The 25259-nt window shown below is 35.0% G+C and overlaps 1 protein-coding gene across 2 annotated transcripts in view; it reads left to right on the top strand.

Moving 5' to 3' along the window:
- Positions 1 to 565: 565 nt before the first annotated feature.
- Positions 566 to 25259, top strand: part of LOC128993472 (galectin-8-like) — a 78356-nt gene continuing 53662 nt past the window's right edge. For both annotated transcript variants that reach the window (XM_054417383.1, XM_054417384.1), the window contains exons 1-6: positions 566 to 704; positions 1529 to 1561; positions 2229 to 2420; positions 6012 to 6050; positions 13017 to 13085; positions 23659 to 23747. In XM_054417383.1, coding sequence (XP_054273358.1) covers positions 1535 to 1561; positions 2229 to 2420; positions 6012 to 6050; positions 13017 to 13085; positions 23659 to 23747 — 416 coding nt within the window. In that variant the 5' untranslated portion in view covers positions 566 to 704; positions 1529 to 1534. The remainder of the gene's footprint in view (positions 705 to 1528; positions 1562 to 2228; positions 2421 to 6011; positions 6051 to 13016; positions 13086 to 23658; positions 23748 to 25259) is intronic.

A 25259-nucleotide genomic window follows, 5' to 3' on the forward strand; every position in this document is an offset into this window, starting at 1 on the left:
CAAAAAATAGCTACGGATGTGGCTTTGTCATTCGCATGTAAAAGATCATCTAATGTGCAAAACTGGTCTAGGCGTGGGCAGATCAGCAGATGGCCAGGATCCTGAACAGCACCACACGCGCACAAGATGTTTTCTTCGTCTGGTAAGAGACCCCATTTCTGCATGTTTGTCTTGCATTTTGGTACCTTGACCCTAATTCGATTTAGGGTCTTCCACACCGTGTAATGAAGGCCTCCACCAGGAGCCAGTTCCTCCCTGGCTGGTATGGGAGGGTTAGTCAACGTGGCCTCCCACCTTGCCACCCGATTGATTGAGAGTGATCCATCCAGGACTCGTGTCCGTGATTAAAAGCTCTTTCTGGACCGAAGCCGTCGCTCTGCAGGTTGGTGGCCGTGTAATGGGTAACGAGGGTCTGCCTCTTGCTTAGTCCTTTCTGCGTCGGTATCTAAAGTCAATGCTTAAACTAAGTTGTTATGATCTATGGTTAACCTTTTACCAATTGTTTTGTAATTTTTCTCTTTACCATATGATTTCTCAACATATGAATATAAAAGAACAACATTTCATCAACATCAATACACAAATAAGAGACAAGGTACAAATTCCAAGTATAGTTAGTTGTTCTACAAGATCTAAAATTATCAAGAAAGAGTTCAAAATTTAAGTTACCATCACCATATTTCAGTTTTATCTTTAACTGATAGGTAAGTATGTTCTACAGTTGACTCACCTAAGCATATAATTATTTATTTGACTTAATTCAATAGTAGTTGGAAGTATGATGCTATGATGACAGTAGAAGTAGACTTCCAAGATAAAAACTATTCATTATTGCAATCTAAACCAATAAACCTTATCCAAAATAACAGATAGTAAAGTTACATCTACAACTTTCTTATAGTTCTTATAGCAGTGAATGGTCTAGAAATGGCAAGCCTACGTTATGATTACACACACAGGGTGCCCCGTATACATTTTTGATGTAATTAAGTTATTTAAAGAAATAAGTTTGAAGATGTTCAGTAATTTAACACACTAATGAATTACTATTTATAAAATGTCCATGGCTCTATGACCTACCTGTATATTTAGAATGTATTTTTTCTGGTCTGTGTTCAAGCTTAGCCAACTCTTGGATCTTAAATCTGATAGATAGGTAGTCCTTAAAAACACATAATTGTACAAGTAATTAAAGTACACACTTGGTGACATTTTAGAACTTGTTGTTCATGCTATTACCTCCGAAATATGTACATTAAATAAAACCCGTAATCTAATTTTTAAAAGAAATTGGAAATTTTCTATTCTATAACCTTATTTAGTATTATCTGTTAGAATTAACCAAGATGTTGTAAAATAGATAGTTTTTGTTAACAGCTAAAGGTGAAAATTATGGTAAACCTGAGTAGGTACTCAGTTAATTACCAAAAGATTTTGTTAAAATCATAACAAAAACTGCCCATTTCATCTATTCAGTTTCTAGTTTTGAATTAATAAAATTTAATTTTTACACCTATTTTGTTAACAGCAAACAATGGACATGGCCATTCAACCACAAAAGGTAAGAACACGTTTTTGAACCACGTAAGAATACAAAAATTCAGTATGTAATTAAGGATATAACTTGAATTTTACATTAGACAATTAAAAATAAGTAGTTGTAGTAATTCTAAATATCAAAGATACTAAAATGTGGTAGGTATACCAGAAAAGTTTTATATAGGCCTAATCAAATCAGTTGTTTTACAAAAATAGTTTTTAAGAAAAAATCTACCAAAAATACTTTTTATTTATTGAAAACTTTTGATTTATTACGGAGCAATTAGCCAAAAAAAGGGGCACATCCAAAGTGAAAGCACACTTTTGACTCCAAGCTGTTCAGTACAGTTCACATAAGGTTCAGAAAAAGAGCTATATGTGAGCTAAGCGGGTAAAATTTTAAACTTTTTGGGTTTTATTGAGTGTTTTATAAACAACGCATTTAAACTCAAAATACTTCCTATACGAAAATAATATACACAAAATTCTAAAAAAATAGTCCTCTTCATTATCTTGTTAAAGCGAATGGTAAAGTGAACAAGAAATGTGTTCAGTATAGAAATGAGCATGTGAAATCTGTCTCATATAGGTACTTGTGATAAATTTCTGCTGCTCTACTCTTGTGATATTTAAATACAGGATGTCCAGATATAAAGATTCTTCTGTAAACTTTAACTATGATTTTTCAGACTCGAGGTTACCAAATGCCATTGAAGCCTGGTGTCTGGTTAAAGAGAAGAATTGTAAAAGTTACTTATCCTGGCGAAGGAAAGGGACCAATTGAAGACGGGCATGGTTCATTCCTGGACACAGACGAGGACAACTTACGTGGTAGCTTTCATCTACTCGGCCCTTTAAATTCAAATATAAACATGTTGAAGGTAAATTTTTAGTATTGTCAATATCACTTAGCCCATATCTGCTCTTATGAAATGTTAGTGACATTTTGTGGAGTAATTTTTTTTTTCATGGTATCATTACAAAATATATTATAGTTATTGAGCGTCATAATATAACTTTTCTTTCCCCAAACCAATGATAAAAAGATGATATTCACATTTTTTATATCTTATAATAAACTAGCAGCTCTACCCGTGTCTTGCAACGGGGTCAGTATGCAAAAGAGACATTGTCTGTAATGGCTTAAAAACTGTTTCACTAACATTATTTAATTTAGAAACGATTATGAACATGTGTAGGAATGGTTATTTATCAGTCGTATTGCTTAACTTGATAATAGTACGATTTTTTTAACTCATGCTGTAAACACTTCAGCTACCTAGGATACAAAATCAATGATGGTTTTTTTTCGTTTTGATCAAACAATATGTTGAATAGTTTTACTATAAACGAAAAGCTATCACAATAGTTCCAAACCTGTCAATAGTGTATTTTTCTAACTTATTTTTGTGAAATTTAATCAGGCAAATCGAAAATTTGCTTAGTCTGCAGGTTTACTGTGGCAGGGGTGTAATTACCTACTAGGTGAAACCCGTCGAAATCGACTTACTACTTACTTTCTACTACGTTACTTTCTACTTACTTTCTAGGCTTACGGTAATTCATCTAACTGCTATAAATTGAGTGAAATTATACATATTTTGAGCATTTAGCATTGTCTGAAGAGTAATAAGTGTAAAAACAATAACTATATTAATTGCGTTAGTTACCAAATATGGTTGGCCATTCAATTAGGCTAAAAAAATACTTCCCATACCTTACGTCATCGGAGTTATTATTAGTATGTTAACTGGTATCTCTTATTTTTTGGAAAAAACTTTAAGTAGTATTAAAATCGTATAATGGATATTTTGTAGTTAAACACTTCCTCGATTTCTTTAGTGTAATGCTAAATAGTCTATGATTTTATTTGAGAAAAAATATCTGTTTGTTGAGAAGACACGTTCTAACTTCAGAGAGGGGTATTTCCGTTACAGTGTAAGTTTGATTTTTCCTTCGTCACGTCGCGTCAGTTCATATCGTACTTCTGTGCTAATGAATAATCCTTTAGCATAGTTTTGAGAAATTTATTGTGAGGTACTGTTAAAGCTGGAATTCCATGACATGGGGGATGTCAGTTAGATGTCTCAGCCTTATCAATTACATAAAGTGTTCAATATAATCTCTCTACGGAATGTTAGGTGTATTGGAATTTACTTGAAGTGGAGTTAGCTTTTATCCGTGAATTGTTAGGGGCCTCTTCACTTATATGGTCGTGCGGCTTCATTGGCAACAAATAATGCAAATTACAGAGCAATGTGGCATTTCCAAAAGGCTAAAAATACTGTAAATTGGCTGTTACGTAAATATTGACGTTTACATGCATTGTTAATCAACGTATCTTATATAAAGGATCGTGTGATCTAGTTTAAAAGGATTATGACCCTTCTGTCATGACTGTCGCTGTTTAAATAGCATTTACTCTTTGTGCAATTTTTTACAGCCAAAATGTCGTGTTATTTTCAATAAGGCTACCAACCCAGTGCACTACGGTCCGTAATATAGGTCAGTGCAAATAATCAAGATAGGTACCATTTTGGGCAACGTTTCTGTGTTTAGATGTTAATAGACACGATAAGAGCACCATGAACTTCTTCTACAGATGAATAATCTGTTGGAGAAATACAAGCCGAATTATAAATGTCACAATGCGAGTTTGAGCATTTAGTAAATATATGGGTAAGTTACATAGTATTTTTTTGACTTGTCATAAGGGAGTTACTTGATCACAGGTACAATAATATGTAACTGTTAATAAAAATAAATAATCATCATCCAGGTCGGGAACGGGAGATTCTACGTGTAACAAATTTTACTTCAGTTTTGATAACCAGAGAAAAGGCTGTGAATCAATGTGGTTTCCGCCCGGGAAACCTATTTTTTTCAATCATCGGCACTAATCGAGGCCTACAATCGAGGTTTCACTTTTTAAATGTGTCTCTTTCGTTTTCGACTCACCGCTTTTCCGCTGCCATCGCTGGGCCATACCACCATTTTACTGCTTTAAATTTACACATGCTTGGTTAGCAACTTTAAAGGGGGGGGGATGTTGTGAACTTTATTGAATATGTTTTCACTTCAATAATTTTCTCTTTATAGCAACTAGTAGTAGGGACATATATGACAAGTCCACAATTAAAAAAAAAAATATGTCCATGAAATCGCACCAATATTGACAATTCTGATGAATTCTTGTCTTGTGGAGGGAGTTTTCCCCAGTGTCTAAAAAATCACTAGAACCATACCAGTCTACAAAAAGGGTCCCCTCGATAGCTCCTCTAGCTCGCCCAATCTCAATCATAATCATATTTGCCAAGGGTTAAGAAGCAATCATGCTCACACAATTGTGCGGCTTCTTTGAGGAGCATAATCTGCTTTTACCGGCTCAGTTTGGCTTCAGGAAGGGAAGATCCACTGTTTCCGCAGTGGATTCCCTTGCCCAATATATTCTTAGTGCGTTTGAATCCAAAGAGAGTTCAGCCTTTGTGACCATTCCTGTGCTTTTGATTGTGTGCCTCATTACATACCTTCCAGAAAATTAAAAAAGTATGGCCTAGCTGATTCTGCCCTCAAGGTTTTCAATTCCTACTTAAGTGACAGACAACAGATTGTTAATCTAAATGGATTCAAATCAGTCCCATTGCCTCTTAAGTATGGTGTGCCCCAGGGTTCAATATTGGGACCCTTTCTGTTTATTGTTTGCAATGACATGTAAATGACATATTTCTCCCTTGACACAAAGGTGCTGTTGTACGCTGGTGATACAAAGTTGTTTGCTAGCCATGAAGACCATTGCAACTGTTCAGTCTAACTTTAAACTTGACTCTGTTCTAAGCTGGAGTGACCACATAGACTCACTTTGTTGAAAGTTAGGTAGAGTCATTTTCTTGTTGCGTAGACTTAAAAGTGATATGCTTTTTGATTTCCTTAAATATGCTTTCTTTGTTTTTTTCCATCTCACATTGGGTATGGTAGGCTTTGGGGTCATTCCAGCAGGACCCACAGTGTTCTTAGAGGCAGTAAGAATTGTATGTAATGCCCAACACCGATCCCATTGCAAACCAATGTTCAAACTGTGTGGGGCAATGACTATTGTAAACAGTTACATTTTTCAGTGCTTATAAATGCCTATATTGTAGTAGCAATCAAAGATAATGAGAGTGTATTTCTGAAAAACAGCGAAATCCATATGTATAATACAAGGAATAGGAATAACTTTCACATGAACAGATCTAGGTTAAGTTTGGTCTTGAATTGTTATCCTGTTTAGGTATGAAATTTTCAATCGCCTCCCAACAGCTGTAAAGAAACTGTAAAAGTCTTCTGAAGTAAAAGTTTGATTTTTAGTTACACTTTTCATGAATATTCTTTTGCATTAGGATTTAAAAAATGTATAAATTAACACTTTGATATTTTACGATAATTTCCTGGGTTTTAAAACAATAATTAACATATCATTTGTTTGTTTAAAGGCTTTGGCACCAGGGCAAACTAAGATGTCTCAAATTCAAGTAAGTATCAAGTATCATAAGTAGGATGTCTCTTGTAAGTAAACAAAAGAGCCTACGTGTCTAATAGATTTTTAAGGATACACGATTAAATGACGCAACTAGTAAATTGAACAAATTTCTATAAATAGGATCTAGATCGTCTTAAAATCATTTCCTTGACAGTTTTGCAAGCCAAATTGTGAGGCTATAAGTTGCAAGAAGGTATAAGTTAGTTCTATATGTGAAATAGAGTGAGAATCTAAACGTTTGTCTGGGAAGAATAACAAGTCTATCCATACTGGTTAATGTATTTGTCCGTGTGTGTAAAGAGCTAGAGTCAAAATCAGTAGCTGATTTACTGAAATTTATACCATAAGCTCTTTATGTCTTAACTCATTTTATGGGTTGTTTAAGAAAATGTATAAAATCAAGTTTAAGACACATAAAAAGTAATAAAACTTAATGAAGCAATTTTGAGTATTCTGTAATGATGTGTGTTAAAATTTAAAATATAATGTGACAATATTTGTACTATATTAGCTTATATGTTTTAAATATGTAAACCAACGAATTGTCTACGTTGAGCCGTGAGTAGGTTCCACTGACGAGTATCACGACTCATTTTAGCGAATTTCGCTATGGGGAAGTAGCCATTACCGTAGGTAGCACGGTAGGATCTGGGCCCGGGACTGATATACTTTTATCATTTTAATGTCCCTAGAAGCCAAAAACAACATCCGTTCAAATCCATATATATATATTTTTTGTCGTATATTTCCGCTTTTCAAGGATCTTTAAATTTAAGTTGCCAAGTATTAAAGAAGTGTATTTTAACGAGTCAATATTTATGTAAAGTTATTCCTACCTTCCCCCAAATCCTATCTGATCTCTTTTTTACTGTATATGTAGTGTATTGTATTTAAGTGATATGTTTTATATGAAAAGTGGTTTATCTTAATACTGATTATTGTTTTAGGAAATATTTGTTTACGATTATAGGTGACCTTTTTTTCTATAGCTGTTCGTCTCGAACGATTGTTCTTGAACATTTACTCCAGTGTAGTTCTTGTTGTTAGGCTGTGAGCCATCCCTCGCCTCTGCAAATGGGAAGACACTTCAAATTTTGTTCGCTTGAGAGCAAGTGCGGGTGCGTGGTATACATGGTAGCAGAGCGTGGTTTAGATAAAGTGGTTGCGATGTTGTGGTCCTGGCTCTAAAATGAGGACTTCACGGTTTCACGATTAGAAAACTTAGAAACCCGATCACTGGCCGCGTTCTGAATTGTTTTATATTGACCATGGATGGACTGTGTTCTCGGGTAGTTCTGATCTGGCAGTTTTTGGGAAAATTGTTATTGTTGTTGTTATGGGGAGGGGTGCACACGGTCGTAGTTTTGTTTCAAAAGCTTTGCCGAACTAAAAAAATATCTTGTTTGTGTGTTCACCCCATCATACACGTAATAAGTGTGGTTTGGTGTGTGTATGTGTATGTACGTGTGTGTGTATGTTAGTTGTTCATTTTTTTTTGCAGCTGAGACCATATGAATGGGCAGGTTCTTCTTTTGGGACCCCATTAAGCGTATAGGCATTTCAGTCCAGAAGCTTTAGAAGTTAAGCTGTGTTTTTTCTTTGTCAAAATTTATTGTTTTATTTAAGTACTGGTTGAGAGTCGGGTTGGCTTTGGTTGTCCCCGAACATTTGAAGAAGCCGAAACTGGTGTATGAGGTGTATTCTAGGTGGTGTCATGCGCACGTTTTGAATCCAATTTCGACAGATTTTAGGTGTGACTCAAGTTTGGGATCAGATACTCAACATGAAGGAGGAGCTGGAGTCATGTAAAGAAAGAAATGAAGAACTGAGTGGTGAAATCAGTAGTTGGAGTAACTTGCCTACTGGTCTTAGCTAAATTGCTTCAATTGACAAATTGGTTAAAACTGTTTGCTAGAAACTAGAGATCCATTAAGACGACAATATTTGTGAGAAGCAATGTTCAAGTTGTTGCTCTGGGAGATTCCCCTCAGGCACTGTTGTCATCAAGTACACTGCTCCAGGTGCCTACGCTAGCTCTGCCATCCACTTCTCACACACCCACCTTGGCAGCGGCCACATTGAGACCACAGTTTCTTGCTCAAATGGGTTTTCAAGTCAATAGTGGCTATTCCTAGTCAAATTCATTTGCAGTCCTGACTGGTCTTCGGCTGGTGGATGGGTCAAATGTGGACAGCCTGTTCTCTTTCCTTAAGAGTGTGTTGCGCATGTGCATATGTTTTTAACCTGGCATCTTTGATTCAACTTTGATGGAGCTCGATGCTCTATAGTATCTAAACCGATGGGCAAAAGATTGCTTGATTTCTTGCGCCTCTGCGTCTCTAAGTAACTTTGATGTTTTCCACTAGAAAGTCTTGGAGGTTTTCATGCCCCGACGTGACATGGAGGAACTGAAGGTATTATAATCCTGACGAGGAGCGCCCAGGACGCTCATATTATTTGTAATGGTCCCCATCCTGGTGTAGCATACAGGGGAAGGTGATGAACCGCCACAGTAGAAGAGGCAGCCGATTTATTGTTTTTTGCGGGCAACCAGGTCACATTCTGTGGGTTTCTGCCAGAGAGAAAATGTTAGACGTGGTTCAAAAGAATAGGTTGTGTACAGGAGGAAAGATGCAGGTGCGCGGTTATAAAACAAAGTCTTACTCTACGATGAAAAAAGCTCGTTACATTTAGTTTAAAATGCTTGGAAACCTCTAAAAATGTGGTCAAAAACTGGGTTGTTCACTGGTGGAAGGATTGTCCAATCTTTTCGTAATGTTGATGTTAATGTTAAAGTTATTATAGTAAATGTTTTCTAAAGTTTAATTCCGCAAAATGTTAAGGTAAAGGTCTGTTAACGCACCTGTTTCTGCTGCCTGAGGTGCTGACGCCAAAGCTCGGAGCCACACAAGTGTTAGAATACGAGATCCGCCTGACTGACACCCGTCTCGTTTAAAATTTAAAATGTTTAAACAAAATTATAAACACTTTTTAAAATAAGCAAAAATATTTATTTTTTTAAGTTCTACAAATTATTTGGAAAGAAATTGTAAACTTTTGAATTTTTAGGGTTGAAAAGGGTATAACCCAATTTTTACCCCATAAACCCCAAATACTTCGATTCGATTCCCATAGTCTGATCATGCTGGTTCGTGAACTCGTTCGAATAAAAGTAAATTTACACATTTCTACAAAACTTTATTCAAATCGGATCATTTTTGCTTGAGTTATTGCACTGACGGACACCCAACACACACACACATCATATATATTGCGAGTCCCATGCCTCACTTTAAGTTTAAGTTTCCTAAAATGATTCACTCGCTTAGCTTAGTCAAGAGGTGTTAGGTTGGTGTCCGGAAAGATGGGGACGAGGAAACTTAGGGCCACGGAAACTTGGGGACAAATCGGGTTTTGAGCCGAGGGAGAGGCAAACGGAGGCTGACTAAGCTCTGAGAACGACTCTTTAAATCGACTTGTTCTCTATTGTTGTTGTAACTAGGTCTAGTTGTAACTACGACTTGTTGTATTTATATCTAGTTCTACCTCCCCTTACATTTTTCACCTTGTTTAAATGGTTACTATTTGTAGAGCTTAGGGACAACAGATTTAGTACATTGAAGTGTATTTGTAGGGTTATTTTATTAATCACGGAGTAAACCCGAATTGTAAATGATTATTCAAGCATACATTTTTAAAATCGAAAATGGACTTGAATATTTCTAAAACAGTAGCTTCAACTTCGTGAGGATGTTATAGCCTCCAATTTATGTTATACGACCGTGAACATGGACGAATTTATCTTGTTTATATTAGAACAATAATACAATATAATTCAGGAACAACCCGTGACTAGTTATTACTGAGAAAGATTAAAGAAATACCTGTTGTAAAATGTAGTCGTAGGCATCTGGTACAAAGTATTCCACATATTGTTTAATCCAAGCAAACCCATAAAAATTCAGTACTTGGAAAGGTAAAGGAAATATGAGTGAACAGAATACAGTGATGTCCCGTTAATCCCCTTGCACGTTTCTCCGAATCGACTTCATTTGCAATTTCTTAGATTTTCCTTTCAAACAGGCCAGTTATTAGGGTGTCAGGTCACTCGGGTCAGTTAACTTTTGTGTAGTTGGGAGAGTGTGATTGACCTCCAATTCCCAACCTAAATATTGTTTTGGTTTTACGTGGCAATCGCAAAAGAGGAATTCTAAGGATCAGCTGTTGATAAAACAATTTTTTTCTGAATTCTTAAAAGTGGTGGTAATTTAGACCTAATTTTTATTCCTTCGTCGTCAATATATACTGATTAAAATATGTATATACAAAATTACCCAAAACAATTATTTGTATGATATTGGACACGTTTTCTTCAATTCTTTACTGCAAACGTCACTTACCAAATACCAATAATGTGACGATATAATATGTCGTCTAAAAACAAATGCCGATCTGTTTAGAAATGTGTTCTTCCTACAAACTTGCACTTGTATCTTTAAGTTTTAAGTTATTACACAATCAGTTGAGTTCAGTTATTATATACAATCAGTGACATGTTTTGGAATCACTTCCAGGACAATTAATTTAGTACCTAACAAATTTTACACGTTCGTTATCTGCACAGGTTTAAAAAAAATATTATTAGTTCAAAGTACCAGTAACCAGTACACTCGGTACATAACTAACTTATGTCACAGACACGCGGGCAATAATAACTCGTAGTAGGGTCAAAGGAATCCGAATCAGAGTGAATCAATAGTACTAAGTCTTAACAAAGAAATACATTTTGATCAATTTTTGGTCAATTGGCAATAACTTGTTAATCTAAATAAGGTGAACTAATGATCTCAGGATGAAACTATCAAATTAATTTAACCAGAAACAATGATATTTTAGGGAAAAAAACAGTAGAACTACATTTAAAACATTGTTTATGTCAAAACCATGAGTAACAACGAATTCAGTTAGTTGGCAGCCTAACATGCAAGGTATGTTGTTGCATAAGGCAAAAGTAGGCATATAGTTATAACGCCAAGCATAGGAATAATCTTCTTACTTACCGTATGTCTTTCGCTGTGCGATCCGGTAGTGCCGCGAGGCGCAAAACTAAATTAAAATACCCCCGCCGCAGCAAACCTGCAGACTAAGCTAATTTCCATTTACCTGGCTTGATTTCTACGAAAATATTCTGCAAAAATTGTCAGATTTATTTCCTATTTAATTAACATTAATTTTAGTAAGTACTTAGGTTACTTAAGTACCGAAAAAATGACAGCGGATCAGAGATAAAATGTCTATCTGACATAAAAGTAACCAAATACACGCAATGTGCAAACAAAAATACAATTTATTTCATAACGTTTATCGTAGGCCTACACAATCACAAAAATATTTTAATTTTAAACTAATAATAACAATATATCTTAACAATGTGTCATAACATTATATTCAGTAATATTATGCATAGAATGCGTTTATATTTTTTGTAATATATATTTAACTTACCCAAAATGGGTAAAAAAGAAGCTAGCAAACCTAGGCGATTAGGCCTGGATCAATCAGTACTTGACTGACTTTTAACATTTTTAGGTTTACTGTTTGGAAATATTCAAATGATGAATGTGAAGTCAATCCCTTTACTGTAGCTCTCTGTGAACTGAAACAGGAGAACGATTCGTTCTAAAAGAGTCGTTTCAGAGCCTAGTTCAGCTAATCTCTCCCTCCCCCCCGGTCGAACCCCTATTTGGCCCTAACTTTCCGTGTCCCTAACTTTCCTTGTCCCCATCTTTCCTAAACTCGTTAGGTTAATGAGACATAAGACTGCTTAAGGGTGTTACTCAACATGTAATGAACAAAAATTTAAATTTAGAAAAACAACAAAAGTAACAAAGTGTTACAACAGCAAAAGAAAACTTTGAAAATGCAAAAAACAACAATAATAAGATCAATTAATTTACAACGTTAAATTTACAAGAAAATAAAATCAATTGAAATTTTAAAAGAATTAGTTACTGACAAATTACATGACTTGTATGTTTGACAAAACTTTAGTTATATATTTTATTCTTTTTACAATTGTTAATTGTCCCAGAAGCACACACACCGATACACGCACTCCCAAACTCCTGATCTCCTTTCTCCGGTGGCCCGTGGTGATCTCCTCGACTGTCCTCTCCATGTCCTCCAGATCCAAGACTCGTCACCCCTCCATCTTCTTCATTAGCCCTTCTCATTGGCTGATTACCGATAGGGTGTGTGGCTTAAAGGTTAACGATGTTTCTTGGAAGTCAGCCCTACCGGTCATCGCCTAGCTCACATCAGCTGGGAAAGGAATTTGTAAATCGATGCTCATGCTATTGTTCAACTCTGTTCACACCAACTGGTCGACTAAGTGTAATGTGAACAGAGTGTCTGCATAGATGAGCACCGTGGGTACGGGGTTAATCCCCTTTCTTACAATATATAATATATATGACTATGAAAGGAGGGTGTTTTTGGCCTATGGGTAATCGGCACCAGAGTTAGGTCTCACCACTAGACCTAGGGTTAGACTTAGGGTAATAGCTTATTCCCTATATGGGAAATTCACTAAAATGACTTTTATATCACATTGATTATGTTTAACCAGGGTTGACAATCACAACGACGCGACACGACGTTTACTCATTACCAGCCATAGAGCCTAGGCCTATAAAACGTCTCGTTGACAAGCAGGAGTAAGAAGAACTCGTCAAGCATAGCAGACAACTGTCTACTTGGGGACGTCAGAACATCGAAATTTACAAAATACGTACTATACAAAAACTTGAACAACTCCAAATAAAAAATGAGCCGTGATACTCGTTAGTGGAGCGTTTTCTCAGCTCAACGTTCAGAATAAGAAAATAGTTTATTTTGTCTATTCTAAAAAAATAATCTTAACTTGGTTTTTATTTCATCCAATGTATTTAAATTTTAGACAAAACCTGTGGAAGGAATGCAGACAGACGTTGGAGATCACATGTTGGAGATCTGCCGTGTGGTAGAGGTAATATGCTAATCATCAGTTTATACTGAAAAACACATTACTGTATATTTACAAATTTACTGCATATTACAGTTATTTTCCCGAACTGAGACAGACACCATCGCGATGTGTGCACGCTAACAAGTGTAGCCCAAAATGTAAATTGGTGCTTTTTTTGTCTTTTTAAGGCAAAACTTATCATATTTTGAGAGATTTTATTATACAGTAGTAATAAAAAAATTAAAGAGTCATTTTTTTCTAATCAAAGATGGCGTCAAAAATGGCCGCTGTTAGGTACATTTTTTGGGGTTTTCCTGAATATCTCGAAAACTATCAACTTTTGTTTGCTATACAAAATCGAGAAATAAAATAATATTAAATTTCCAACAAGAAAGTATATGATATAACTATTTTGGTTTAACCGTCTACAAGATATAAAAAATATATTATTTAAATACTCCTTCTCTAAGAAGTACATGTAAATTTGTATGTAAAATAAGTGCTAAACGTGACAAAGTTATACACCTAAGGTAACCTTGAAATCATCTCGAAAATTTCAAGCAAATGACACTTTAATCATAAGAATTGGTCTTAAATTAAGGCAAAGGTGAGCATTAATAATTGTTATTGTAGAAACTCTTAAAGAAATTGCGGTTTTTATGAGCTCACCAACGCCTTTTGGGCCAATTTTTATTACTAAAGCCTCGTTCACACGGTGCGAGTTTACAAGCTACTCGCCAGCGTGTAAGAATCCGGCGAGTTGGCGAGTGTGCTTGTATTTGTTCACACGGAGCTTGTCCACTCGCCAACTCGCTGACGTGTAGAAAGACGCCGGTGAGTCAGCGAGTGCGCGTCGTTACACACGATGCTTTTTCCACTCGCTCAGTAGCTAGCTTGAACCAAATCCTCCGACACACGCGCACAAGCACAAGCAACTGTGTTCACACTGGGCTACTTTACACGCCTACTCGCTCAAAAGCTGGCGAGTTGGCGTGTAAAGTAGCTGCAGCGTCAACTTTTTCCAGAGCTTTTTTACAAGCAGCTTTTGAGCGAGTACGTCGTTCACACTGAGCTATTTTACTAGCTGAGTGTAAAAAAGCCAGCGAGTAGCTTGTAAACTCGCCCCGTGTAAACGAGGCTTAAGTCCAATTACTGGAAATTTTGTTAAGATTTAAAATAACGCATTAAATGTAATTTTAAAAAGTTACATAAAATTACGTATGGACCTGTGTATGCTCATTTGTAATTAAATAAAAATGCATGTATTTATTTTATTAAAAGCAAAAAATAATTCTGTTAAAATATTTTGTAAGCATAAGGAAAAAATAGGGTGTCATTTCAATTCAAGATGGCATCCAAAATGGCTGCCATTTAGTCAACCAGGAATAAAAGAAGAGCTTAAAGACTTGATGACCATTGCTACTCCATATGACACAGTATTTATTTATATTTTTAGCAGACATTCATCACCCGCGTTAAATGTGGCCGTGATAAAGCTGTCAAAATTATTATTGTATTAAATCTTAACTTAGGTCTAAAATGGAAACTCCAAATTTACAATACAAAATCTTAATTTTATTTAATGAAGATACAAAAATGATAATGGAAAAAAGGGATTTACAATCAAGGTTTACAATGTAGGAAGTTTACTTGAAGTTGCTTAAAGCTTTATTAGGCCAATACAATGTTCTCAATTTAGGCTCAGGGGTTTGTTACGTGTTCTCTAGATCTGAGGTTGGGTGATCAGGCGGGCGTCGGATTTTAATCATTTGATTAGGTTGTTTGGTTACATTAATCAATAGTCCTGGAGAACTAAATGTATAATAAGCTATTATAAATTTAATAAAGACTCAGTACTGTAGCAGGATATGACTGAAACTTGAGATCAAGTTGACTGTTCAATTCTGGTTTATGTAATAATTGATCTTTGGATAGACTATCTTCACATAAGGATTAAAAGTTCAACTTTGGTTATGTAATTATATATTCCTTAAAACTCGTCTCTTAGTCAAATTAATGTTCTGGGATAGGTTTCAAATAGTTTATTGATGCTAAAATTTTGTATGAAAGTTAAAAAAGTTATGGTCTAAATTGTTCTTATGGCTTTCAGGTAAAGAGTTTACAGGAGTGATCTCGCCCAATTTAGGTTTCTTCTTACAGTTCAAAATACTTCTTGATGTTTATAAAAGGGACATTATATGACCTGTGAAACTTCTTTTATAAACTTTTAATCACTTTGTCTAAATATAATTTTTTGGGGACAAATTTTGATGTAACAAAAGAATTCTACTTTGACTTTATATATAGTCTGTTAACACTAGCTCAGCTCTCTTGGAAGTGCGGAAGGTTTAGGACATTGTTGCACTCAAATCACATGCCAATGCTGACTATATCACTGTAGACTTGTAGGACACTGTTCACACACCTTCTATAACAACTTACATCTACTAAAGAACTAATTTTGAACTTGGAGAAAAAGGTCTTTAAGTAAATTATATTACATTTGAAGCAATTTTGTTAGAAAAGGGTAGGCCTATAGGTTATCACATATTTAGATAATTAGGTTATTTAAAAGTTTTCTTTATAACATTATATTGAATTAACATAATTATTTACTATTGGTCTGCTTGGACAATTATTACACATGGTTTGAAAAAGGGAGAATGAATTATTATATAGACATACAGATTAAAAAAACCCAAAAAAACGAAATTATTTTATGGACAAATATTTATATATATATATATATATATATATATATATATATATAGAAAATTTAAAAAATAGTTCATTTAAAATCCCATGTTATTCTTAAGGAGAATATTGTAAAATGTTTTAGTTGGCTTGTTTTTGGATATATTTTGATCAAACTTGGCAGATTTATTTATTCTATACTAAGCTATTAATATTTTATTATAAAATACACTTAGTTTCCCTTTAGAAGCAAACCTAGGTACTCGTTAAACATAAATGTGAATTTAATAGATTAATTGAAAATCAATCCAGGCAAATGGAAGTTTGCTTATTCGTCAGGTTTGCTGCAGTGGGGGTATTAACTCATTATTCTACATTGTCGTAGTCTTCACTGACGTCTTGAGTTTGTATTTTTCTATAAGGTATTATATCCATAATGACAAAATACTGTGCAAGGTAAGCCTGAGCTCACGCAACTACATATTTTTCAATTCTGTTCACTGGTGTATATCAAACGCAACAAAGAAAAAACTTGATAGGAATAAACCAGGTTAGGTTCATATCTGAGTTTACCCATAGCTTACTGAGGTTTTCTTTACCAAAATGAATAACACAGCTCATTTAGATCTTGAGATAAAGATCTTTAATAAAAGGCAGTCCTTAAAAATTGAGAACCTAATGTTAGTTAGAGGTCTACAACTCACCTTAAGCTCTACATATTTAAATGAAAATTGTCTCAAATGAAAGTTCTAAGGTGACCTAGTGTTTTCAGACCAGATCGAATAACATAGTACACATAGCAGCTGAGAAATATGTCTTTAAATACAGAAGAAAGTTAATAAAAAACAACTTTTATTCTACGTTTAAGCTTATAAGCTTATCTTGCATTTTTTTTTAACAAACTTAGAAAAGTGATTTTTGTTTTTCACCAATTGGGTCAAATTTTAAGACATGAAGAAATTAAAAGAATTTATTACGCATACGTTCAATCTCATCTGCAGTATGGTTTAATAGCTTGGGGAGGGGCTTATTCATCGGTAATTGAACCTTTGTTCGTAATTCAAAAATCAATAATTAAAGCTGCTTTAAGAAAACCGAGACGTTATTCTACTGATCATCTGTTCAAAGAATCTCAGCTTTTATCAATAAGGCAGCTATATGTTAAAGATTTATTAGCTTATTCATACATTCATTTAGACCTTATCGCATCGCCCGTAGTTCATAACTATCATACCAGAAACTCGGTGATGATGGGATTACGGGTCCCAAGAGTTCTCAAATCAATCAATTTAACAAATTCCTTTTACATTGCTAATTGCTTGCTGCGTAATATTCCTCCAGAAATTAGGGACCTGCGAGTGTCACTGAGTGTATATAAGAGGGTTATCGCTAATTAATTGGCTGATGGAGATAGGCCTCGACAATACAGAGTCGCTTATCAGCCCAGAATATCTCGTTTAGACCTAACCAACTGATAACTGGACTATCTATTGTACTTTCTACAGCACTCTTACTTGACGGAATCCACGCCTCAGTAAAATTGGGAATCGAAGGAAAAAAATTAATGTGTATTGGTAAACAGGTATTGGATGTAATGCAAGCAATGAGCTCCCCTACTATTGAGTTACATTTGCATATGGTTGTTAGGTTTCACAGTTTTTTTTTTAATTATAATTGTATAGTAAATTAATTGTTATGCTTATTTTACTAAGTTAGTGTTCTATTTTTTTTTTTTTTTATGTGAAGTGTGAAGAACTTTTATTTTGATTTTAAGCAGCCAAATAAGGACTCTATCACGCACAGGTCACTGTGACCCATGTGATATTTTTTATTTGGTTCATGTAATGCTGCAAAATAATTTGTAAATAAAGAATTTCTCTCTCTCTCCCTCTCTCTCTCTCTCTCTCTCTCTCTCTCTCTCTCTCTCTCTCTCTCTCTCTCTCTCTTATAACTCGCCCCAAACATGTCAGATTGCAATAAATAAGAGCTGAAAAGAACCGCATTAACTCACTGAGTATTTCCATACCACAACATACAATATCACGTAAAAACAACTTGAGGCACAATCATTATTAAAGATAAATTGTAAAGACAATCAAATTTTTGTTGTTTGGGGGTCCACAACTCATGTTCAACTCAGCCGATTTTAATAGTCAATGGCTTGGATTAAAGCCAGTAACTCACTGAGTAATCATAGTATATAACATTTCATATAGGCTAACGTTATTATAACCTGAGATAATATCTTTAATTAAAAAAAAATCTTGGGAAAACTAAAATGTTAGTTGGTTAAAGTTCTATAAATCCCCTCAAACCCGATAGATTTGAATGACCAATGCCTCAAATGAAAACCAGCAGTTTGCTGAGTATTTTATTATAAAAAACATAACATCGCATAATCAGTACTCGAGGTAACAATCTTATTTTTTCAAAGAAAATTATACAACCATTAAAATCTTTGTTGGTTGAAGTCTTGTAATAATTCACCTCCGACTCGTTCGATTTCAGTGATCTACATGTCAAATGGATGTCAATTGTTTAATGAGTGTTTTTATTGCAATACATATAACATCTAATAATAATAACTCAATGGGTTGGTCAAAATTTAAACTTTTCTTTTTGAAAAAAATATTGTTTCTATGGAATGAAGATGAATAGATCGGCCTTAAAGTCCTTTCATATAAACAGTTAATAGTTTAAATTAAATTTGGTAATTTTACAAACATTTTAATACCAAAAACAGCCAGAGAGAAGTGGCGGATGGTCTCAGGAAAGATGTTACAATTTTATTGAACATATAAAATATCCTTATTTTTCATTGAAAATCAATAAAAAAATTATTTTCTAGCGTTTTGTTCTGGCGTTACCCTTGATCGAACATAACATCCCATAGATGTATTCGATGCCAAATTCGAAGCTCTACAAACTTTATAATATATATTATGGTCATATATTGAGTAATTAAGGCGCAAAATTGAAATAAAAATAAATATGTCATTATTGTTGTATAAATAATAAACTTTGAAAAGTAATACTGACCTTGAAACAAATTATATATATATGGTATTTCTGTGTAGGGAATTTAACCATAAACGTTTTAAAATAACATGCATTGTTCCATCTTAAATAATTTTTTAATTACATTGGTTTAAGTAAAAGCTTACACTGTAATTTACGTTTCCCGCCATTTTCCAAGATGGCGGCTGTTGCCCAAGGGTACCAAAAAAGTACCCGGTGGTTTTAGGGTCTACTTACCCTAGATATCACATATTAACAATAAAAAAAACTTAATATGACAAAACCAGGTTCGGGTCAATTCTGCCGGACTAATTCAAGCACATAGCTGATTTCTAAGTTGAACGTCGTTGGCTCCATAGAGGTATATTTTTTGAATTGAGCACTCAATGTTAATTAAATGGGTTTCATTACATCGCCGAGTGAGTTTTTGATACTTTACTTCACTCGAGAAGTAAACAAGTTGTATACATCACGCTTGGGATAGGGAAGTTTAACATGGCGGGTTAGTTAAAAGTATATTTTCACGGTTGTAAATGTAATCAGAACACATCAAATTATAAAAAACCTAGAGTGTACGGGCCGGATTTTTACCCCCGGAATTTTAACCCCGGAATTTTAATCCCCATTTTCGAACATTTTGGAACATTTTCGTCACGACGAGACACTGCGCAAAACTATCCATTATTTCATAAATTACTCTTTAAGATCGTCATTATTCCTTTCTAAAGGGAACGTTCCATGCACCATATGTTACAAAATACCCAGCTGTACTTATTTGTAGGTTTTTTTAAATTTATTTCCTTACTAGCTTGTACCCGCGGCTTCGCCTGCGATGGTATAACCAATATGAAGCAGAAAAAGAAATAAACAGAGTATTATAGTATAAACCAATAGAGGTGGCTTATATGGATGCTTGGCAGTGACCACAGTAAGATAATATCATTATTTATTGCCTAAAGCATAGTTTGAAAATATATCACAATTGAAAAATGTATAGTAGTTTGAAAGAAAACAAACACACCACCTTATGAAAATAAAAACTTAAACATAATTGTAAACAATTAAACTATGACAATTCTCATTGTAAACTTTATTAAGTTCACATCTTTTTGTTATTGTTTGGTTCAAAACACCTGTCATCAATATTTTATTTTTGTTTATTGGTAATGAAAGTCAGCAAACCTAAGTCACTGTTTGCTAGGTCTGCAGATTTGCTGTGGGGAGGGGGTTTATTTTAGCGAATTTCCCTATAGGGAAGTAGCTATTACCGTAGGTGGCACGGTAAGACCTAGACCCGGGACCGATTTACTTTTTCATTTTGATGTCCCCAGAGGCCAAAAACACCATTCGTTAAAATTTTTATATATGTATATATATATATATATAGACTTATATATATATATATATATATACGTCCGTGAACGCGATAACTTAAATAATTTTTGTCCGATTTTGATGAAATTTGGTTTAAAGGTGTAAAGCGGGATAAACTTGAATGAGTTCGCAAACCAGCACGATCGGACCATGGGAACGGGGCTTTACGGGGGGTTTTATGGGGTAAAAATTGGTTTTTCTCACTTTTGACCCTCAAAACACAAAATTTCCCGATTTCTCTTTAGACCTTTTTAAAGAGCTTAAAAAACAAATAATTTAGTATATAAAAGTATTTTTGTTCGATTATTAGTAACGGAGAAAATTAAAAAAATTGTAAATTTAAAATTCCCATGTTATTCTTATGGAGAATATTGTCAAATGTTGTAGTTTTCTTGTTTATGGATATATTTTGATCAAACTTGGCAAATTTATTTATTTTGTACTAAGCTATCAATATTTTACTCAAAAACACACTTTATTAGTTTCCTTGTAGCAGCAAACCTAGGTACTCGTTAAACCTAATGTTATTAAAATATATTTAACTGAAAATCAATTCAGACAAATGGAAATTCGCTTAGTCGGCAGGTTTGCTGCGGCGGGGGTATTTTATTATGTTACCATTCCAGATGTACACCTAAAACTGTTTTCTTATGACTGTTCTGTGTTGTCAGTACATCTACGTGCTGCACTCTGTAGGTAAACCTTATAACTTTTTAATACTATTGCAAATCATAGAACCAACTTTTTTATTTGAAACAGCTGACTAAATTCTTGAATTCCCTTTAAATATGAATACTCATAAGGTTAACATGGGGAATAACAGAGCCACTGGGGCGGAGCCCGAAAGGATTTTTGAGATAAGAATATGCCTATATGTTAATCGGGAATGTAAGCTATCATCATGCCAAATTTCAGCCCAATCCGTCCAGTGGTTTATGCGTGATTGAACTTCAAACACACAAACAAACACACAAACAAACAAACAAACACACAAACTTTCACATTTTTAATATTAGTAAGATTAATATCAGGTGTGATTATTTGTTTGTATAACTTTATTTTGTTTTGTTTATTTCAGCTTAACTTAACCAATCAATAGTTTTATTAAAACTTATAAAGTCAAACGGGGTGAAGCACGTGGGTAACAGCTAGTATATCAATCAATCTAATCCATAACCACACACTACACTATATGTTCAAAATCACTGACACAGTAAGATAAAAAATGGCCGATCCAAAAAAAAATTGCACAAAAGTTAAATGCGAAACCGACACTACACGTGGTGACAATAACAATACTATAGTTCTGCCGCTTAGAAAGCGACCTCCTCCAGCATTGGTTTAGCATTAGCGCGCAGGTAGTTTTCTAAGCGGCCGAACTATATCCGCTGAATGCTGAGCTCCCACCAAGGCGGTTAGTGAGGGGATAGGGGTGCAGTACTATATACGTAATAATATAGAACTCAGTTACTACAATAATTAATTACTAGTGTACATGTTGCTTGAATTCGAGCAATTGCAAAGTATTACAGGAGTTATTTCAAAACTAATAACAGTCATATTTACAATGAGTTTAAAAGAGTCAACTAAAAGATTACCGGTGTGTAACTCAGATCATTTTTATCTTCGTTATTTATAAACCTAAAGCAATCCGGTCGGTTTTCTCCTTCTAAAAATGCCTCGTTGTACAGGCAACACAGGTCATTGATAGAGGGCCAATTGAGAACGAAAAGTCGTTTTGGGGTAGTGTTAGTCCAGCGGGATGTGTAACCTAATAGTTGAGATTGTCCAGGGTCAGGTGGGGACCGTGATGAGTTAGCCTATTACGCGCTACTGTTCTGTAGCTACGTTCGTTATCACCTACGATTACGCATCCTGTTTATGTTTCGTTGTCGTCGCGTCGGAGGCATTTAAAAGAAATACCCCCAGCGCAGCAAACCTGCAGACTAAGCGAATTTCAACTTGTCTGATTACATTTTTACTCAAATATTTCCATAAATAAGGCATATTTATTCCTTATTTAAATAACATTAGATTTAACGAGTGCTTAGGTTTGCTGCTACGGGGGAGGTAAAAAGTGTTTTTTGACCATACGTAAATAGTATGGGATGAAATAAATAAATTTGCCAAATTTTTTTTAATATATATCCATAAACAAGTAAACTACAACAATTTTTATTCTCCATAAGAATAACATGGGAATTTTTAATTAAACTATTTTTGAATTTTCTCCGTGACCATTAGGCATACAACAGCGCTTCAATACACTAAATTATTTCTTTTTTTAAGCTCTACAAAACGGTTTAGAAAGAAATTGCAAAATTTTTTGTTTTTAGGGTAAAAATGGGAAAAACATATTTTTACCCCATAAAACCCCCCATAAATCCCTGTTCCCATGGTCCGATTATGCTGGATCGCGAACTCGTTCGAAAAAATTTAGGTTTACACGTTTGTACCAAATTTCATCAAAATCGGATAATTTTTGCTCGAGTTATCGCGCTAACGGACACATATATAAATATATATATATATATGTATTATATATATATATTATATATATATATGTATTATATATATATGAATTTGAACGGATGGTGTTTTTGGCCTCTAGGGACCTCAAAGTGAAAAAAAAATCGGTCCCGCGTCCAGGTCTTACCATGAGTACTACGGTAATAGCTTATTCCCCATATGGGAAATTCGCTAAAAACAACAAATGAACAAATTATAGCTACACAAAGCAACGATAAATGCACAAATTTAAGTTACAATCATGCTAACACGATCCGCCATGGTCATAGCGACACAAAACAACGATAAATACACAAATTTAAGATCCACAAATACACAACTATACTAACACGATCCGTCTTAGGGGTTATGTTTGCACAAACTCAAATTAGTAAATAAATGTACTCAATGCGTTTCATTGAATTGAAAAATAAATAACAATAACAGCAATTAAATTATACAGCTGATCAAAATGTAAACAATTATGTTCTTCATTAGGATAACATGGGAACTTTCAAGCCACTGGGGCAGAGCCCAAGTGACTTTAAAAAAGAATGTAAGGCCAGTTTGCAAATCTACGCGACACGCTCTTTCCAATGAGACGTCAATGGATAAAATCGGCTAAGAAATGGCGGAGGAGTTCAACCGACAAAGTTTCATGTAGAGTAGATTGCCCGCAGCGAGTGTAAATATTTTTAAAGGTTGTGCCTATGTCTTTTTTGTCCTATACAGTAGGATCTCGTAAACTCCAACAATTAATTGGCATGTTCAGTGATGTAATCTTGAAAATAAATAATAGAAAATGGAATAGTACTTAAATACTTTACTTTAATACTTTCTTATTAAATAGCAATACAAAGTAGGTATTTTAAGCCAAGTATGAATGGAGATGAGGGTACGATGAGTGGCACGATCTTGTAGTCTTGTTAGTAACTAAGGTACTTTATGGGTTTCATGCTATCAACAATCTTGTCATTAATGTTAAAAAATTTGTTTTTAGAGAACACATGTGATATACAAGCTGACGTCTCAACTTTATGAACAGTCTTCTATTATAGTTGAAGGGGTGGTAAATGATGATGCTCTATGGTAAGATCATCTTTCTTACTTTTCAGTATGTTATTTATACACAAGTTCTATTCATAAATAATAAGTACTGTACTTAATTACTTGATCACTTTACCCACAGGTAGAATATCATTATGGATGGACTTTATTGTCTTAGTAGCTGAGTAGTTATAGTGTTCGCCTTCAAATCTGAATGTCACTTGTTTTATCTTAGCGAGGTCGATTCTGGACCCAGGTGGCTTTTTGTCACTTGTCTGATAATTATTGATGCAAATGCAAATACAAGTAGGCTAGGAAGGGAAACAGACAGAGGTGCGCAAGACATAAAACTGTCAACCCCTTGACCAAAGAATTCGTCGGGGTAGGACCGAGGAGCCCGAAGGTACCTTGCGCTCTTCAGTCCTACCCGTCCGGTAGTATTGAGTCATTAAATATCCTAAGTCAACCACTAATGAAAATTTAAGGTGTTTCCGCAAGATGAAAGGTGGATCACGGGTCGAGAATCAAGACAAATTACGTAGAATTATGCAAGTGCACAATGCATTCAATGCTATAAATAAATCACCCAAGTTTCACCTTAGTCATCATATATATTGTCGTATGTATTGTATTCAATCTTTGCTATACAATGTAAATATTGTCTGAAAGCAATAAAGAATTATTATTATTATTATTATTATTATTATATTTCAAAGTTTTGCGCAAACCATACCTGCAAAACAAACTACAGTAGGCCTACAGCATTTTATAATTATAAAACGCAAAGAAAACGTTTAACAGCCACACGTTAAATAGAGTGACCTAAAATAGGGGAATTATGTAAATACGGAGCCACTTTCGGCAACTTTTCCCATAAGAATAACATAGTGGGCTTTTTTAGCCACTTTTTTTTAAATTCGGCCCACTGCCTATAGATTTCTTTACAAATGTACTATACTACTGTCAAACTCCGGCTCAGCTAAAGCTGAACCGAGTTATGCGTACCATAAACGCATGGATGACAGACCACGGTCTCTCGCTTGCTTTGAAAAAAAACTGAGATCGTGATATTAACAAAGAAAACGGATTGACACCATCGTGCCGTTGAGGGTAGGGGCCGTCGAAGTCCAGACCGTTCGTTCTGCCAAGTACCTTGGGGTTATGGTGGACAGCAAGCTTAGCTGGTGGGATCAGATTTTCCGTACGGCGGACAAGGCCGCTAAGGTGGTCTCCTCTCTTAGCCGGTTGATGGCCAATGTCGGAGGGCCTCGGTCCAGCCGTAGAAGGCTGATGTCTTCTGTCCAGTCCGTACTCTTGTACGGTGCTGAGGCGTCGGCAGACACTCAATAAGGAGGTATATCGGATGCGGCTCGCCCGAGTGCAGCGTTAGGCAGCACTAAGAGTTGCATCCGCCTACCGAACAGTGCCCGAACCCGCCGTCCTGGTGGTTGCTGGAGTCATCCCCGTCAAACCCGCAGGGGGCCCATGCTTGCGTGGGTACGTGGCCTAGCGACCACGCGGACCCTAGCTCTCCCAGAGGGGAGGTAATTGCCC

Source organism: Macrosteles quadrilineatus, unplaced genomic scaffold (assembly GCF_028750875.1).
Source record: "Macrosteles quadrilineatus isolate MER2022 unplaced genomic scaffold, UCM_ALF_1.0 Scaffold_4__1_contigs__length_99947679, whole genome shotgun sequence".
Lineage (NCBI taxonomy): Eukaryota > Metazoa > Arthropoda > Insecta > Hemiptera > Cicadellidae > Macrosteles > Macrosteles quadrilineatus.